Genomic DNA, 15,740 nt, shown 5'->3' on the forward strand with positions numbered 1-15,740 from the left:
AATACATTTTTACAAGACATTAACTCCCACATTTAAACCACACAGTAGACTACAACATAATATAACAGAGAAACAACAAACAACTCTGGTCGTAGGTGTTGGTCACAGTTTGATCACCCTGTTGCAGGAGAACATTCCTGCAATGCCAGAAATGTAAAACTTGTATTGCATTTGAGGTTTTAAAAGGCTGCTGAAGTTTGTAATTTCCCACTGAAATTTCAGACTTGATTTCCCTTTACGAAAAAATGTATCAACCCCTACAAAAATGTGCATTAATTATAATCCACATAATAATTCACATTTCCTGTTGCAGGATTATTTTCCTGCTACAGCAAACTGGTTCAAATTAAGATTATATATCTTTGTTTCCCGATATCTGTGGTTTTGATCTGTATTCTATATAGGGTTACAAAATCCAGAAACGTTTAATAAATTCCTTGGTTTTCCAGTTTATTCCCTTCTGATTTCAGGAATCCTCCAATTAACAAGCACATCTGAGGAAAATCATTACAACCTCATGACAGGATTCATAAAATGAAGCTAGAAGTTTAAAAAAGTTGATGGATATGGAGGAGGGAGAGGGCTGATGGGAGTTTCGTATTTGATGTGTTACGAATTACAATTCGTATTATATGTTACGAATTTGTAAAATTTCCAATATCTTAAGAATTTGCAAAACATATGATATGTTACGAATTCTAGCTAGGTCGCTAGGTGGCTAGGTGACTACCGTTAGTTAGCTTGCAAACATTAGCTAGGGTAGAAGTTAGGGGTTAGGATTAAGGTTAGGTTTAAATTCAAGAGTTAGGTTAAAGGGTTAAGTTTAGGGTAAGGGTTAGGTTATGGTTAGAGTTCGGAGAAGGATTACATGCTAAGTAGTTGTAAGGTGCCTAAAAGTAGTAAGTAGTTAAAAAGTTGCTAATAAGCTAAAGTGCTAAAGTTGTCTGTGATAAGATTTGAACTCATAACCTTTGGGTGTGATTGCATATACAGTTGAAGTCGGAAGTTTACATACACCAAAGACATTTAAACTCAGTTTTTCACAATTCCTGACATTTAATCCTAGTAAAAATTCCCTGTTTTAGGTCAGTTAGGATCACCACTTTATTTTAAGAATGTGAAATGTCAGAATAATGGTAGAGAGAATGATTTATTTCAGCTTTTATTTCTTTCATCACATTCCCTGGGGGTCAGAAGTTTACATACACCCAAATTAGTATTTGGTAGCATTGCCTTTAAATTGATTAACTTGGGTCAAACGTTTTGGGTAGCCTTCCACAAGCTTCCCACAATAAGCTGGGTGAATTTTGTCCCATTCCTCCTGACAAAGCTGGTGTAACTGAGTCAGGTTTGTAGGCCTCCTTGCTTGCACATGCTTTTCAGTTCTGCCCACACATTTTCTATGGGATTGAGGTCAGGGTTTTGTGATGGCCACTCCAATACCTTGACTTTGATGTCCTTAAGCCATTTTGCCACAACTTTGGAAGTATGCTTGGGGTCATTGTCCATTTGGAAGATCCATTTGCGACCAAGCTTTAACTTTGACTGATGTCTTGAGATGTTGCTTCAATATATCCACATAATTTTCCTGCCTCATGATGCCATCTATTTTGTGAAGTGCACCAGTCCCTCCAGCAGCAAAGCACCCCCACAACATGAAGCTGCCACCCACGTGCGTCACGGTTGGGATGTGGTTCTTCAGCTTGCAAGCCTCCCCCTTTTTCCTCCAAACATAACGATGGTCATTATGGCCAAACAGTTCTATTTTTGTTTCATCAGACCAGAGGACATTTCTCCAAGAAGTACGATCTTTGTCCCCCATGTGCAGTTGCAAACCGTAGTCTGGCTTTTTTATGGTGGTTTTGGAGCAGTGGCTTCTTCCTTGCTGAAAGGCCTTTCATGTTATGCCGATATAGGACTCATTTTACTGTGGATACAGATACTTTTGTAGCTGTTTCCTCCAGCATCTTCACAAGGTCCTTTGCTGTTGTTCTGGGATTGATTTTCACTTTTCGCACCAAAGTACCTTCATCTCTAGGAGACAGAACGCATCTCCTTCTTGAGTGGTATGACGGCTGCGTGGTCGGAGGAGATTCACGTCCATTCTAGCGTTCTAATTCCTAATTCTATGGTTTTGTCTCCCTGTCTTATACTATGATCCTCCAGTATTTTTCTTTACAGCTCCTCTGCCGCTCAAGAATAAGGGCCAATAGAGGAAATTGAGTTCGGCCTAACTGCAGTTTATCCCCAGTGACACCACAAGAGGGAGTGAGAGGATGTGCAACTGTTGTCAGGGGGAGGTTTTGCCATGAATGGGAATAACGTAAGACAAGCTCTTTAAGGCAGTGTGAATTTATTGGTTTTCCTTGAACTATTTTGGCTATTTATTCATCACAAATTATTTTATCAAATGTGCTTATGCTGTATTGTGTTAACACTTACAGCAGCTTCATCATCATTTTTGTTATTAATATAACTCGTTAGTGCCACTGTTGTCTCACAGTAGGTCTATCAGTAGGCCTATAATTTCTTCCAATTGTACTACTCAACAGTTGATTTTTTTTATCACAGATATTTCCTCTAGCCTGTTAGACCTTGATCAGATGAACAGTCAAACAGGATAATTGAAAGCCAGTAACAAAACAAATCTAGCCACACAAAGCTGTATTCCTATGCTGTGGGATACCTGTTCAGAACATGATCGTGTATAAAACGGCTTGGTGTAGAACTCTAGCTCAGAACACTCAACTAGTTGGCTTCAAGCTTAAGGTTCCAAGGCAGGTACACAACCGTGGGGGGATGGAGAGCAAATGTTGGCAGAAGCCTGGGAATCTCACCTCTGTCTATAGCTGAATAAACACAACCATTTGTTTACCCCTTCTTCCCTAGGATTAGGCCTAATTGGGGTGAGTGTGATCGGAGTGACACAACACCAAGCATAAGCTATTAAACTCAATGTTTATCTTTCACAGTTTCTAAATAATCTCTTCTTCTTTTTTTGACCTCAAGTGTAATCCAAGGTATAGTCAAGGTATAATCGCATTCCATAGTGAATGTGTTCTGAATCATTCACAATGAAATTACTGTACCTGTTTCGCAGAATGTGTTGGGAGGTATAGAGGTTGGGAGGTATATCCATAGTCAGTTGGAAGGTATATCCATAGTCAGTTGGGAGGTATATCCATAGTCAGTTGGAAGGTATATCCATAGTCAGTTGGGAGGTATATCCATAGTCAGTTGGAAGGTATATCCATAGTCAGTTGGGAGGTATATCCATAGTCAGTTGGGAGGTATATCCATAGTCGGTAGACAATTCTTATGAAAAATGCATCACATCACTGAGCCATGCACAAGAAACTATTAAATCCAGTTGTTAGAAGTCCCCCCCCCCCCCTTTCCACTACTTCCAGTCTGTGGTAGCACTGCGCCCGTTTTGCGGGGCTGCGGGGCTGAATAGCTAACAGACAGGTTTGAAGCACAGACAGGTGTGCGTGCAAAGCCAGAAGGGTGTAAAGGCCTAGACTACATACAAAATCTCAGCAACTCATTTGCATCAATTAATATTCATCAGTAGGCCTATAAACCAATGAAGTTTCTGGTTAAATATGAAATAATGAACCAGGCAACAAATCATCTGAAGGAAAAGGTAGGCCTAAAAAAGTATTAACATTAATTCAAAACCTAACTTTATTGCTTTGATACATTTAAAAATATATTTTCACAATGTCAAAAGTCAACAGTAAACTCTCAGAGATTCAATAGGTATCAGGTCATCAACGTAGAGAGAGAGAGATTTATAAAAATAAAAAAAAACGTTTTGTGTATAGCCTAGTGAATTAAAACCCTGATTCGCCGGCGTGCGTCATGACGCACCCCAGTGTGCGTTGCATATCCAATGAGGCTCTGGGGTGGCTGCCCCACTGCAAATAAAGGGAGATAACGGGCCGTGAGTAGCGGCTGAAAACGTTTTATACTGACATGTTAGAGCAATGACTTTTGCGTAACCGCGTAAAATCTGGGACTAGGCTCCCAGCACGAGGATGATATAGGGTTCTTACGGGAAGAGGAACAAGAAACGATTTCCCGGTGGGAAAAAGGAAACGGCGAATCCGTTGAAGTTTAGAAAGAGAGAGTGAGCGACAGTGAGCAGGATTCTCAAAATTGAAAGCAATCCAAAAACATAGCTGCGGTGGAAGAGCGAGTGTACCCATTTGAAAGATGAGCTTGATGTCTGCCATAGACACCAGTGCCTCCGTGTACCAGCCTGCACAGCTACTGAATTGGGTATACCCCTGGTCTCATATCTGTCACAAATCATTACACAGCTTTGTGTCTATTTGTATGTACTGTATGGACTGGTTTGGGGCTGTATGGACTGGTTTGGGGCTGTATGAACTGGTTTGCAGTACTGTATAGACTGATTTGGGCTGTATGGACCGGTACTGTATAGACTGGTTTGGGGCTGTATGGACTGGTTTGAACTGGTTTGGACTGTATGGACTGGTTGGGCTATATAGACCGGTACTGTATAGACTGGTTTGGGGCTGTATAGACTGGTTTGGGCTGTATGGACTGGTACTGTATAGACTGGTTTGGGGCTGTATGGACTGGTTTGAACTGGTTTGGACTGTATGGACTGGTTGGGCTATATAGACCGGTACTGTATAGACTGGTTTGGGGCTGTATAGACTGGTTTGGGCTGTATGGACTGGTTTGGACTGTATGGACCGGTACTGCATAGACTGGTTTGCGGCCCATACAGTACACAAACCAATGAAGAATCTCCATTGAAAGTGCTTCTTAATACAGGACTAGTTTTAGGCCTAGATTCAATTAGATCAAACATTAACCAGTGATAGCACACACCTGCATAGCTGATGTTTTGGCAGAGTCAGAGGTGGACTAGTTTTAGTGATGTAAAATCGTGAGTAGCTGCCCTTGCAATGATTGTCACGAAGCCACAACCGCCCCACTCACGTTAGAAGATTAGAACAAGAAAGTGTAGGCTATATGGAAATAATTATGCTCAAGTGGAAAAATTATAACACTAAGTAATGAAGATTTTTATCAAGTGTAAATTACATCTCACATTCCAGTGTTTGAACTTGTAAACAAGGCTGCATGGGATTTCTGTTAAGGCAGCCAATGGCAATGTCCGCTTTAGGTATAATGCCGGAAGCCACTTGTGGATTTGACAGGTCTAACGCAGTTCCACCTCTGACACCCCTGCAATGCGGATGTCGGCGAAAGCAGATCTGATTGGATAGAGCTCTTGATTAATCCTTTTCTGTAGAAAGTGTCCTTATGTGTCTGTGAGTTATCTTTTATCTTTATCAAGTCAAACATAATGTATACCTCATTGACTACTTTGGTAATGTCATCATATTTCCAGTCACGATAGTGTAATTTAGACTAAACAGTCATTAGCCTCCCAGAATGACTGGGCTTATCATGACTTTAGGGCACTGCTATAGAGGGCGGCTTGAGAACGTTCATAACAATGGCATGATGCGACCGAGTGACAGAGGTGCAACTTATGACAAACACAACGTAGATCTCATTGTGTTCTCTCCTCACAGGTATGGGGTGGCCTCAACATACTATGGGATCAGTTTAAACATTACAGGGTTTGGCCTGAATGTCTACCTCACCCACTTTATCTACTCTGCCATCGAGGTGCCCGCCAAGATGGTCGTCTACTTCTGTCTCGATACCATTGGTCGGAAACACTGCCAGGCAGGCACTCTTCTGCTAACGGGAACCTGCATCGCCATCAACATCTTTGTGCCCAAAGGTGACTACATAAATAGGCCATTATTATTGCTTTATAAATGATCATAAAGGTTGTATATTAATTATGAATTATAATGCTTATAATGCCTATATGCAAAGAAATTATATGAATAAAGAAATATATATGTATTAATATTGTATAAAAGGTTATAAATGCTTATGAACGTTTATAATAAAGTGCAACCCAAAATGAATACCTAGATGATTATGTGGAGTAAATTGGACAGTAAAGGAATGTTTATTATTTTGCCTTTTTTTCATCAGTGTTTGAGAGATGACAGTCTTATCCTCAGGATCTGTTGTTTTGTTCCTCTGTTCAGGTCAGTGGCATGTTCGCACCATCGTCGCTGTGCTTGGGAAAGGCCTATCAGAGGCCTCCTTCACCACTGTCATCTTGTATACGGCTGAACTCTACCCTACGGTCGTGAGGTCAGATTTACCGGAGCATTTTCACATTGAAACACTATTAGAGTTAATTTCTTCAAACTGAAGCATGCTTTATTTAACATTTTACATTGACATTTTAGTAATTTAGCAGACGCTCTTAGCTAGAGCGACTGACAATTAGTGCATTCATCTTAAGATAGCTAGGTGAGACAACAACACATCACAATCGTATCAAGTACATTTTCCCTCAACAAAGTATTTATCAGCAAAGAGTGCGTCAGGGGAGCTGTGAGAGTTGCTCAGGCGCATAACAAAAATTACTAACAAAAATAAAATAAATGTTACCTTTATTTTACCATGTTGTCCCATTGAGGTCAAAATACCTATTTTTTAAGGGAGACCTGTGGAATGCAATGTACGGTGTCCATATTAGGACAGCTTCAGTCTCAGCAGTAGTTTTCTGAGTCTCACTATCAACATTTTCCCCCTAACAGACAAAATGGGTTGGGTTACAATAACTTCATGGCTCGGTTGGGCGTGTCCATAGCACCCCTCATCATTCTATTGGAGGACGTGTGGAAGCCCCTCCCTGAAGTCATCATCTGTTGTGTGTCCATTCTTTCTGGTCTGGTGGCCTTCCTTCTCCCAGAAACCCACAATGCAAGGCTGCCAGAGACCATTGAGGATATTGAACAAACAAAAAAAAGGTAACCCAGCCGACTTCACAAAGATTGTCAGTGTAATTTGTAACCCGCTGTTACAGTATATACCAGCAGTAGTGGAAAAAGTACCAAATGGTCATACTTGAGTAAAAGTAAAGATATCTTAACAGAAAATGACTCAAGTAAAAGTGATATTTACCCAATAAAATACTACTTGGGTAAAAGTCTAAAAGTGTTTGTTTTTAAATATACTTAAGTATCCAAAGTAAACGTAATTTCAATAAATAATTTCAAATTCCTTATATTAAGCAAAACAGATGGCACGATTTTCTTGTTTTTGATTTATTTACGGATAGCCAGGGGAACAATAATTCTCATACATCAATTACAAACAAAGCATTTGTGTTTAGTAAGTCTGCCAGATCAGAGGCAGCAGGGAGCAATCAATCAATCAAATGTATTTATAAAGCCCTTCTTAAATCAACTGATGTCACAAAGTGTGGTACAGAAACCCAGCCTATAACCCCAAACAGCAAGCAATGCAGGAGTAGAAGCACGGGGGCTAGGAAAAACTCCCTAGAAAGGCCAAAACCTAAGAAGAAACCTAGAGAGGAACCAGGCTATGAGGGGTGGCCAGTCCTCTTCTGGCTGTGCCGGGTGGAGATTATAACAGAACATGGCCAAGATGTTCAAATGTTCATAGATGACCAGCAGGGTCAAAAAATAATAACCACAGTGGTTGTAGAGGGTGCAACAGGTCAGCACCTCAGGAGTAAATGTCAGTTGGCTTTTCATAGCCGATCATTCACAGTATCTCTATCAAAACAGCAGGGACAGGTAGCACGTCGGGTGAACAGTTGAAACTGGATGACCACATGTTCTCATGATAAGTGCTTGAATTGGACCATTTTCTTGTCCAAGCATTCTAAATGTAACGAGTACTTTTAGGTGTCAGGGAAAATATATGGGAGTAAAAAGTACATGCTTTCTATGGAAATAGGGGAGTAAAAGTAAAAGTAGTCAACAAATTGAAATAGTATGTACAACGTTCGTACTTCAAAGTATTTGTACTTAGTTACTTTACACCACTGTCTACCAGGGCCGTCAGGAAAAGATGGTATGAGGCGGCATCCCTTGCAGTCAGAGTGCAGTATAACTGCAGTTATTCTGCAAATACTGCGTCCAAAATACCATAGTTGAATGAAGTTACTGCACTTTTACTGCAGTTTCAAAACTGCAATCTTTTTTTGCAAGGGATTTGCAACAGCACTTTTCTATCAGTTTGATTTAGTTTTATAAAATATATTGATGCATTAAAAAGACAGGCATAGGGTTGTTCTTTAGACCAATTTGTCAACTCAATTTCTCTGTCCCTTACATCAAAGTGCTGTTGCAGGCTCTTTGCATGTCTTGACCAATCAGATTCACGGAAATCGTAAGTCGTGCAAGACGGGCACAAGCACAAAGCTCAAGGCGCGCTCTCTGCTTTCCTCCGGAATTTGTTAAACAAGTGTGATAACACATCACTCCTGACAGACACAAGCAAAAACTATTCCATAAATGTAGCACCCTACACCTAAACATTAGCAATCTGACATGTTTTATTGTATGAAAAATATCATATTTTTCAGTCTGATCAACTGTAGGCTACTAACAACAGCAACTGCATAGTCTAGCCTTCTATGCACCCTGTCCCTCTAGCCAGGGTAAACAGTGGTATTTATAGCCCATTTGTTACCTAGACTTTTTCCATCCAAAATGATTAACTGCAATTAATCAATGAACACAATAGCTGACAAGTTTAGGCCTACAGTTGCATAGAGCAGGACTAAACCATGCAATCCAGTACAAAACAGCTCAGCCCTGTGCGTTTTATTGCAGCTACCCATGCAAATATGGGTAGCTGCAGCCCAATATGGCAACAGGAGTAAGGGTAGCTTCACCCTAATATGGCAACAGGAGTAAGGGTAGCTTCACCCTAATATAGCAACAGGAGTAAGGGTAGCTTCACCCTAATATGGCAACAGGACTATGGGTAGCTTCACCCTAATATAGCAACAGGAGTAAGGGTAGCTTCACCCTAATATGGCAACAGGAGTATGGGTAGCTTCACCCTAATATAGCAACAGGAGTAATGGTAGCTTCACCCTAATATGGCAACAGGAGTATGGGTAGCTTCACCCCAATATGGCAACAGGAGTATGGGTAGCTTCACCCCAATATGGCGACAGGAGTATGGGTAGCTACAGCTCAATATGGCAACAGGAGTATGGGTAGCTGCAGCTCAATATGGCAACAGGAGTGTGGGTAGCTTCACCCCAATATGGCAACAGGAGTATGGGTAGCTTCACCCCAATATGGCGACAGGAGTATGGGTAGCTACAGCTCAATATGGCAACAGGAGTATGGGTAGCTGCAGCTCAATATGGCAACAGGAGTATGGGTAGCTTCACCCCATTATGGCAACAGGAGTATGGGTAGCTTCACCCCATTATGGCAACAGGAGTATGGGTAGCTGCAGCTCAATATGGCAACAGGAGTATGGGTAGCTGCAGCTCAATATGGCAACAGGAGTATGGGTAGCGTCACCCCAATATGGTGACAGGAGTATGCGTGAGTGGATATGTTGAAAGGAGTGGGCGTATGAAAAGAGAATCAGCTAATTGGGCAGCTTTGTTGTCACTCAAGACTGTTTGCGTGGCTGATTGGGCTGCACTACGAGTCGATATTAAAAGGCTCTGCATGGTAAATCTGACTTCTGCAGTTGCCATACAGCATTGTACGTCCTCTGCAGAAGTCAGGGCATTTATACTTCTTGAGCTTCGCTGAGCAGAGCAGAGCTGTTGTGAAGGAAGTTGTAGAGGAAGTGAGTTAGTGTTTATACAGGACCTCCCACCAAACAATCATGTCAATACGGAGCTATATGGGGCCCTCCACATTGTTACACAATTTGGGAGGCGCACGGAGATGCGCTACAGAGCTCAATTTGGCCACAGCATGCCTCTGGAAGCTCCAGAATTGTGTCACACCCTTCATACGGAGCCTCCGACCACATTTTCAGATCAAGCATGAATTGGCTTTAAGCAGGCAGTCAGTGCTCCAGTGTTGTGCCAGCTGACTTGAAGTGCTTCCTACTGGATATCATAGTCTTGTTGCCGGTGGTAGATAAGTGGAAATTTTTATCTCTCACATGATTTTATTTCAAGTAGGATTGTAGCCTACACAAGAAATAAGTAATATTGATAACCATTTAGATGTCACCTTGATACATACATAAACTCAACAAAAAAAGAAACGTCCTCTCACTGTCAACTGTGTTTATTTACAGAAAACTTAACATGTGTAAATATTTGTATGAACAGAACAAGATTCAACAACTGAGACATAAACTGAACAAGTTCCACAGACATGTGACTTACAGAAATTGAATAATGTGACCCTGAAAAAAGGGGAGGGGGGTTGAAATCAAAAGTAACAGTCAGCATCTGGTGTGGCCACCAGCTGCATTAAGATTTGCCAGTTCTTGCTGTGAGATGTCACCCCACACTTCCACCAAGGCATCTGCAAGTTCCCGGACATTTCTGGGGGGAATGGCCCTAACCCTCACCCTCCGATCCAACAGGTCCCAGATGTGCTCAATGGGATTGAGATCCAGGCTCTTCACTGGCCATGTCAGGACACTGACATTCCTGTCTTGCAGGAAATCCTGCACAGAACGAGCAGTATGGCTGGTGGCATTGTCATGCTGGAGGGTAATGTCAGGATGAGCCTGCAGGAAGGGTACCACATGAGGGAGGAGGATGTCTTCCCTGTAATGCACAGCGTTGAGATTGCCTGCAATGACAACAAGCTCAGTCCGATGATGCTGTAACACACCACTCCAGACCATGACAGACCCTCTCACAGTACCAACATTGCAATGTATTGCCCTGGCCACCTCTGCAGTCCTCATGCCTCCTTGCAGCATGCCTAAGGCACGTTCACACAGATGAGCAGGGACCCTGGGCATCTTTATTTTGGTGTTTTTCAGAGTCAGTAGAAAGGCCTCTTCAGTGTCCTACGATTTCATAACTGTGACCTTAATTTCCTACCGTCTGTAAGCTACTAGTGTCTTAACGACCGTTCCACAGGTGCATGTTCATTAATTGTTTATAGTTAATTGAAAAAGCATGGGAAACAGTGTTTAAACACTTTACAATGAAGATCTGTGTAGTTATTTTGGTTTTTATAAATTATCTTTGAAAGACAGGGTCCTGAAAAAGGGAAGTTTCTTTTTTTGCTGAGTTAACATACAGTCTAAATCAAATCAAATCAAATGTATTTATATAGCCCTTTGTACATCAGCTGACATCTCAAAGTGCTGTACAGAAACCCAGCCTAAAACCCCAAACAGCAAGCAATGCAGGTGTAGAAGCACGGTGGCTAGGAAAAACTCCATAGAAAGGCCAAAACCTAGGAAGAAACCTAGAGAGGAACCATGCTATGTGGGGTGGCCAGTCCTCTTCTGGCTGTGCCGGGTGGAGATTATAACAGAACATGGCCAAGATGTTCAAATGTTCATAAATGACCAGCATGGTCAAATAATAATAATCACAATCAGAACAGTTGAAACTGGAGCAGCAGCACGGCCAGGTCGACTGGGGACAGCAAGGAGTCATCATGTCAGGTAGTCCTGAGGCATGGTCCTAGGGATCAGGTCCTCTGAGAGAGAGAAAGAAAGAGAGAAAGAGAGAATTAGAGAGAGCATACTTAAATTCACACAGGACACCGGATAGGACAGGAGAAGTACTCCAAATATAACAAATTGACCCTAGATAATCAAATTGCCAAGATAATCCATCCACCTGACAGGTGTGGCATATCAACAAGCTGATTAAACAGCACGATCATTACACAGGTGCACCTTGTGCTGGGGACAATAAAAGGCCACTCTAAAATGTGCAGTTTTGTCACACACATACCACAGATGTCTCAAGTTTTGAGGGAGCGTGCAATTTACATGCTGACTGCAGGAATGTCCACCAGAGCTGATGACAGAGAATTGAATATTCATTTGTCTTTGGCAATACGTCCAACCAGCCTCACAACTGCAGAACACGTATAACCACGCCAGCCCAGGACCGGTGGGTCCTGTTTTCTTCACCTGCTGTATCGTCTGAGACCAGCCACTCGGACAGCTGATGAAACTGAGGTGTATTTCGGTATGTAATAAAGCCCTTTTGTGGGGAAAAACTCATTCTGATTGGCTGGGCCTGGCTCCCCAGAGGGTGGAGAGTCTCTTCAATGAATGGGGGAAAGGTGTATTTATCCCCGGGACACACCAGAGCCCAGGTGTGTCCCATTTCGCTGATGACCACAGGTGGTATACAGAAGATAGCCCTATTTGGTAAAAGACCAAGTCCATATTATGACAAGAACAGCTCAAATAAGCAAAGAGAAACGACAATCCATCAATACTTTAAGACATGAAGGTCAGTCAATACGTAAAATTTCAACAACTTTGAAAGATTCTTCAAGTGCAGTCGCAAAAACCATCAAGCGCTATGATGAAGCTGTCTCTTGAGGACCTCCACAGGAAAGGAAGACCCAGAGTTACCTCTAAGGCAGAGGATAAGTTCATTAGAGTTACCAGACTCAGAAATGTCAGCCCAAATAAAGGCTTCACAGAGCTCAAGTAACAGACACATCTCAACATCAACTGTTCAGAGGAGACTGTGTGAATCAGGCCTTCATGGTCGAATTGCTGCAAAGAAACCACTACTAAAGGACACCAATAAGATGAAACACTAACAATGGTCATTAGACTGGTGGAAGTCTGTCCTTTCGTCTGATGAGTCCAAATTTTCTTTGTGAGACGCAGAGTAGGTGAACGGATGATGTCCGCATGTGTGGTTCCCACCATGAAGCATGGACGAGAAGGTGTGATGGTGTGGGGGTGCTTCGCTGGTGACACCGCCTGTGATTTATTTAGAATTCAAGGCACACAATCAGCATGGCTACCACAGTATTCTGTAGCGATCCACCATTCCATCTGGTTTGCTCTTAGTGGGACTATAATTTGTTTTTCAATAGGACAATGACCTAACACACCTCTAGGCTGTGTAAGTGTTATTTGACCAAGAAGGAGAGTGATGGAGTGCTGCATTAGATTACCTGGCCTCCACAATCACCTGACCTCAACCCAATTGAGATGGTTTGAGATGAGTTGGACAACAGATTGAGGGAAAAACAGCCAACAAGTGCTCAGCATATGTGGGAACTCCTTCAAGACTGGTTGGAAAAGCATTCCAGGTGAAGCTGGTTGAGAGATTGTTAAGAGTGTGCAAAGCTGTCATCAAGGCAAAGGGTGGCTACTTTGAAGAATCTCAAATAGAAAATCTATTTTTATTTGTTTAACACTTTTTGGGTTACTCATGTGTTATTTCATAGCTTTGATGTCTCCACTATTATTCAACAATGTAGAAAATAGTAAAAATAAAGAGAAACCCTTGCATGAGTAGGTGTGTCCAAACTTTTGACTGGTATGTACATAAATAAAAAATTGTCCTTCTCTCTCCAGAAATCCCATCTTTGTCTCACCGCTGGAGAAAACTGAGGTCCTGCTGAAGTCACAGAAAAATAATGAGCTGGATCAGTGACTGAGACATTTAATGAACTGCATAGGTGTTATTGTTTAGGGCCACATACTGTACACAAGTTTCAAACTGTTCCAAGAGTATGATATTTCTGACTTCAGAACTGTTGTACAGAGTGGCTATAGCATGCTGAGTTTGTAATTCTACCATTGCTTCTGTAATAAACCAATTCCAGTGGAACGTGTAGCATGCACCTTGTAGGTTCTGTAGCCAATCTCTTGTCTCTGTGGTTGATATACAGTATTTGAAGTGACTTCACGTTCAAACTATAGGCTACATCAGTATTCACATTCAATAAATATTTATATATTGCACGGACACAGGTTTCCAACACTGGTTTGTTTCATAATGTTGATACTTCAGTAGAAAGTTGTAGAAAGAGATGGGTAAGTAGACAGGGTGGAGAAAGGCTGGAGTCAGGAATTGAACCCTGATGTCATCTTCAGTGGGGAGGCAGACATGTTCATACAGCCAGGAGTGTTTCTCACTCAACAAGAGCTCTACACAATATTACAAACACTATGAGTGCAATGCTGGATCAAACAAGGACAAGCAGAACATCTTTAAAAACCTCTTCAGCTAACAACTTTCAAATGATTTTAAACCTACTGTATATTTGGGCATATATACAAGGGTAGGAGAACATAGGTGAATAGTGCTGATGGAGCATTTCCTGAAACACAAAGTGAAGGGGATAAAAACTGTGATATTCTCCTTAAATGTCATTTGATCTATTAGAACCAAGATACATTTGTTTTGTTCCAAGGGAGACAATTCGGCGTACATGTCTCAGGCAGGGCTATTCTCTTATAAGTGAACAGGGCCCCTATGTCTGTTTCTTCATTTTGTGTTTCTCAAAGGTGGGTACCATAGTCTGCTAAAGAGGTGAGAAAGAGGAGGGAGAGTGACAGTAAGAGATGAGGAGCCATGTGTGGTTATGTGTCTGAGTGTAAATGTGTCAAGGACCAAGGCACCAAAGAGAATGACTTTACTGCTGGCTGCCCATTATCTACTTAGACATCCCTGTTTCTAACTCTCTTCCTGCTGCTGTTGGTGTAAACATGTCTCCCTCAGTGGCAGACAGACTATTATTCTGTATATGAACTCGTTTTCACCCAATATACTTAATCATCGCTGAGCTGTGGCCCTCTGCTGGAACATAGTAATCATTACAAACAGATAAATGACTGCAGAGTTGTCATGCACCACATTTAGCCATAGGGTCTTAGTACTAGACTCAGATGCTCAGCTCACACTAGGGAGATGGAGTCGACAGACAGACCCTCAGATAAAAACCATGGTTTGTGGTTATACATTGTTTATTTACAGAATTGTAATGCAGTAATAGCACCATATATTTTGGATTATGATAAAGACAGACAGTTGTGCTAACCTTATAAGTCATTTAAAAGTTGGATTCTTCAAAAACCAATGGGTAAATATATATAAATAATTGAAATAACCATTGAATAGCTTCCCAAATCCCAAACTGTAGCTTTAATGTGGTTCTAATACATTTTTACAAGACATTAACTCCCACATTTAAACCACACAGTAGACTACAACATAATATAACAGAGAAACAACAAACAACTCTGGTCGTAGGTGTTGGTCACAGTTTGATCACCCTGTTGCAGGAGAACATTCCTGCAATGCCGGAAATGTAAAACTTGTATTGCATTTGAGGTTTTAAAAGGCTGCTGAAGTTTGTAATTTCCCACTGAAATTTCAGACTTGATTTCCCTTTACGAAAAAATGTATCAACCCCTACAAAAATGTGCATTAATTATAATCCACATAATAATTCACATTTCCTGTTGCAGGATTATTTTCCTGCTACAGCAAACTGGTTCAAATTAAGATTATATATCTTTGTTTCCCGATATCTGTGGTTTTGATCTGTATTCTATATAGGGTTACAAAATCCAGAAACGTTTAATAAATTCCTTGGTTTTCCAGTTTATTCCCTTCTGATTTCAGGAATCCTCCAATTAACAAGCACATCTGAGGAAAATCATTACAACCTCATGACAGGATTCATAAAATGAAGCTAGAAGTTTAAAAAAAAGTTGATGGATATGGAGGAGGGAGAGGGCTGATGGGAGTTTCGTATTTGATGTGTTACGAATTACAATTCGTATTATATGTTACGAATTTGTAAAATTTCCAATATCTTAAGAATTTGCAAAACTTATGATATGTTACGAATTCTAGCTAGGTCGCTAGGTGGCTAGGTGACTACCGTTAGTTAGCTTGCAAACAT

At 41.3% G+C, this 15,740-nt stretch overlaps 1 protein-coding gene across 1 annotated transcript; it reads left to right on the plus strand.

Moving 5' to 3' along the window:
- Window positions 1-5,454: 5,454 nt before the first annotated feature.
- On the plus strand, window positions 5,455-13,792 carry LOC149985666 (solute carrier family 22 member 7-like). Its single transcript, XM_090242215.1, has 4 exons — window positions 5,455-5,794; window positions 6,114-6,222; window positions 6,675-6,887; window positions 13,402-13,792. The coding sequence occupies exons 1-4, from the start codon at window positions 5,506-5,508 to the stop codon at window positions 13,478-13,480; spliced, it is 690 nt and encodes a 229-aa protein (XP_090098341.1). The 5' UTR covers window positions 5,455-5,505; the 3' UTR covers window positions 13,481-13,792.
- Window positions 13,793-15,740: the final 1,948 nt, after the last annotated feature.

Source organism: Oncorhynchus mykiss, chromosome 1 (assembly GCF_057628025.1).
Source record: "Oncorhynchus mykiss isolate SJ-2025 chromosome 1, ASM5762802v1, whole genome shotgun sequence".
NCBI classification, from domain to species: domain Eukaryota; kingdom Metazoa; phylum Chordata; class Actinopteri; order Salmoniformes; family Salmonidae; genus Oncorhynchus; species Oncorhynchus mykiss.